The 1,441-nt window shown below is 54.1% G+C and overlaps 1 protein-coding gene across 1 annotated transcript; it reads right to left on the reverse strand.

Annotated features, from left to right (window-relative positions):
- Positions 1-200: 200 nt before the first annotated feature.
- Positions 201-1,132, reverse strand: LOC144248500 (uncharacterized). Its single transcript, XM_077790646.1, has one exon. The coding sequence runs from the start codon at positions 1,130-1,132 to the stop codon at positions 530-532; it is 603 nt and encodes a 200-aa protein (XP_077646772.1). The 3' UTR covers positions 201-529.
- Between the last annotated feature and the right edge of the window lie 309 nt (positions 1,133-1,441).

Below are 1,441 nucleotides of genomic sequence, written 5' to 3' on the forward strand. Positions count from 1 at the left end.
AATTTCCTGCTCCCACTCAAACCCCGCAGGCACTCATTGCCCTCCCACCTTCCATTGAAGGAAAAAAGGGAAAGATCTCAGGCTGGGATAAGAACAATTTACTGGGAACAGCAACAAGATAAGGAACAAACAGAAACAGAAAAAATATTAACAACAGAAGGGATAAGAAAAACCAGTTACAGGGAAAACTACATCACCATCAATTGTATCTTCCTGGCCACGTGTTTCCTCCTGCATGGAAAGGACACCCTTCTCCTCAGGTAAAGACAGAGAGAGAGTCCCTTTCCTGCCCCGGTAATGACCTGAGGTGGGAGTGAATGTAGTGACAGGGCCATGGCCAGACCTTCATTTTCTTCAATCCCATATCAGGCCATTGGTAGGGGCAAGGAAAGGGACAGGTGTGTTCCCAGCATGGATCACAGGAAACATGGATCACCAGGGCTCTTCCCAACAGGGTCCTCCAATGGGGGATGAAACTGGAGCAGTGCACAAAGCTCTTCCTGCAGCTGGGGAATTTTCAGGGCTTCCCTTACCGGTGGCTCCGTTGGTGTTTGGTCAAGTGAGAGCTCTGGGTGAAGCTCTTCCCACACTGGGGACACACGTAGGACCTCTCCCTGGTGTGGATGCACCAGTGCCTGACAAGGTGGCAGTTGTGCTTGAAGCCCTTGCCACAGTCGGGGCAGAGGAAACGCCTCTCCTCGGTGTGAATCCGCTCATGCCGGAGGAGATGGGAGCTGCTCTGAAACCTCTTCCCACAAGTGGGGCACATGTAGGGCCTCTCCCCAGTGTGGATGCGCTGGTGTGTGACGAGGGTGGAGTTGTGTTTGAAGCCCTTCCTGCAGTCAGGGCAGCGGAAGGGCCTCTCATCCTTGTGAATCCGCTGATGTACAAGGAGATTGCAGCTATTGTGAAACCTCTTCTGACACTCGGGACACTCGTAGGGACTCTCCCCAGTGTGGATGCGTTGGTGGATGATGAGGTCGGAGCTCCGTCTGAAGCCCTTCCCACACTCCCCACACTTGTAGGGCCTCTCCCCAGTGTGGATGTGTAAGTGGCTGACAAGATGGGATTTGCAGCTGAAGCCCTTCCCACACTCCCCACACTCGTAGGCCCATTCCCCGGTGTGGATCATCAGGTGTCGTTTCAGATTGTTGCTCTTCCTGAAGCTCTTCCCACACTCCAAACACTTGTAGGGCTTCTCCCCATCAGGAAGCTTCTCAGGGACCACCAGCTCAGAGCTCTGGCTGAAGCTCTGCCCACCTTCCAGGCCCAGAGTGGGTCTTTCCTCCTCAGAGCATCCTGGGCTGGCCTTGCAGCCCTTCCTCCTCTGGGATCTCCAGGGCTTTTCCTCCCCGTTGGATTCCTGCGATGTGGAGTTGCTCAAAACAGCTTCTTCCATGAGGTTCTGCTGCAGGGATTTGTCTTTCCTGGTCTCCACGAT

Source organism: Lonchura striata, unplaced genomic scaffold (genome assembly GCF_046129695.1).
Source record: "Lonchura striata isolate bLonStr1 unplaced genomic scaffold, bLonStr1.mat Scaffold_161, whole genome shotgun sequence".
NCBI lineage: Eukaryota > Metazoa > Chordata > Aves > Passeriformes > Estrildidae > Lonchura > Lonchura striata.

Bases quoted from the DNA above. Each gene is read 5' to 3' on its own strand.
- LOC144248500 (XM_077790646.1), bottom strand. From the start codon at position 1,132: ATGATCCACACCGGGGAATGGGCCTACGAGTGTGGGGAGTGTGGGAAG.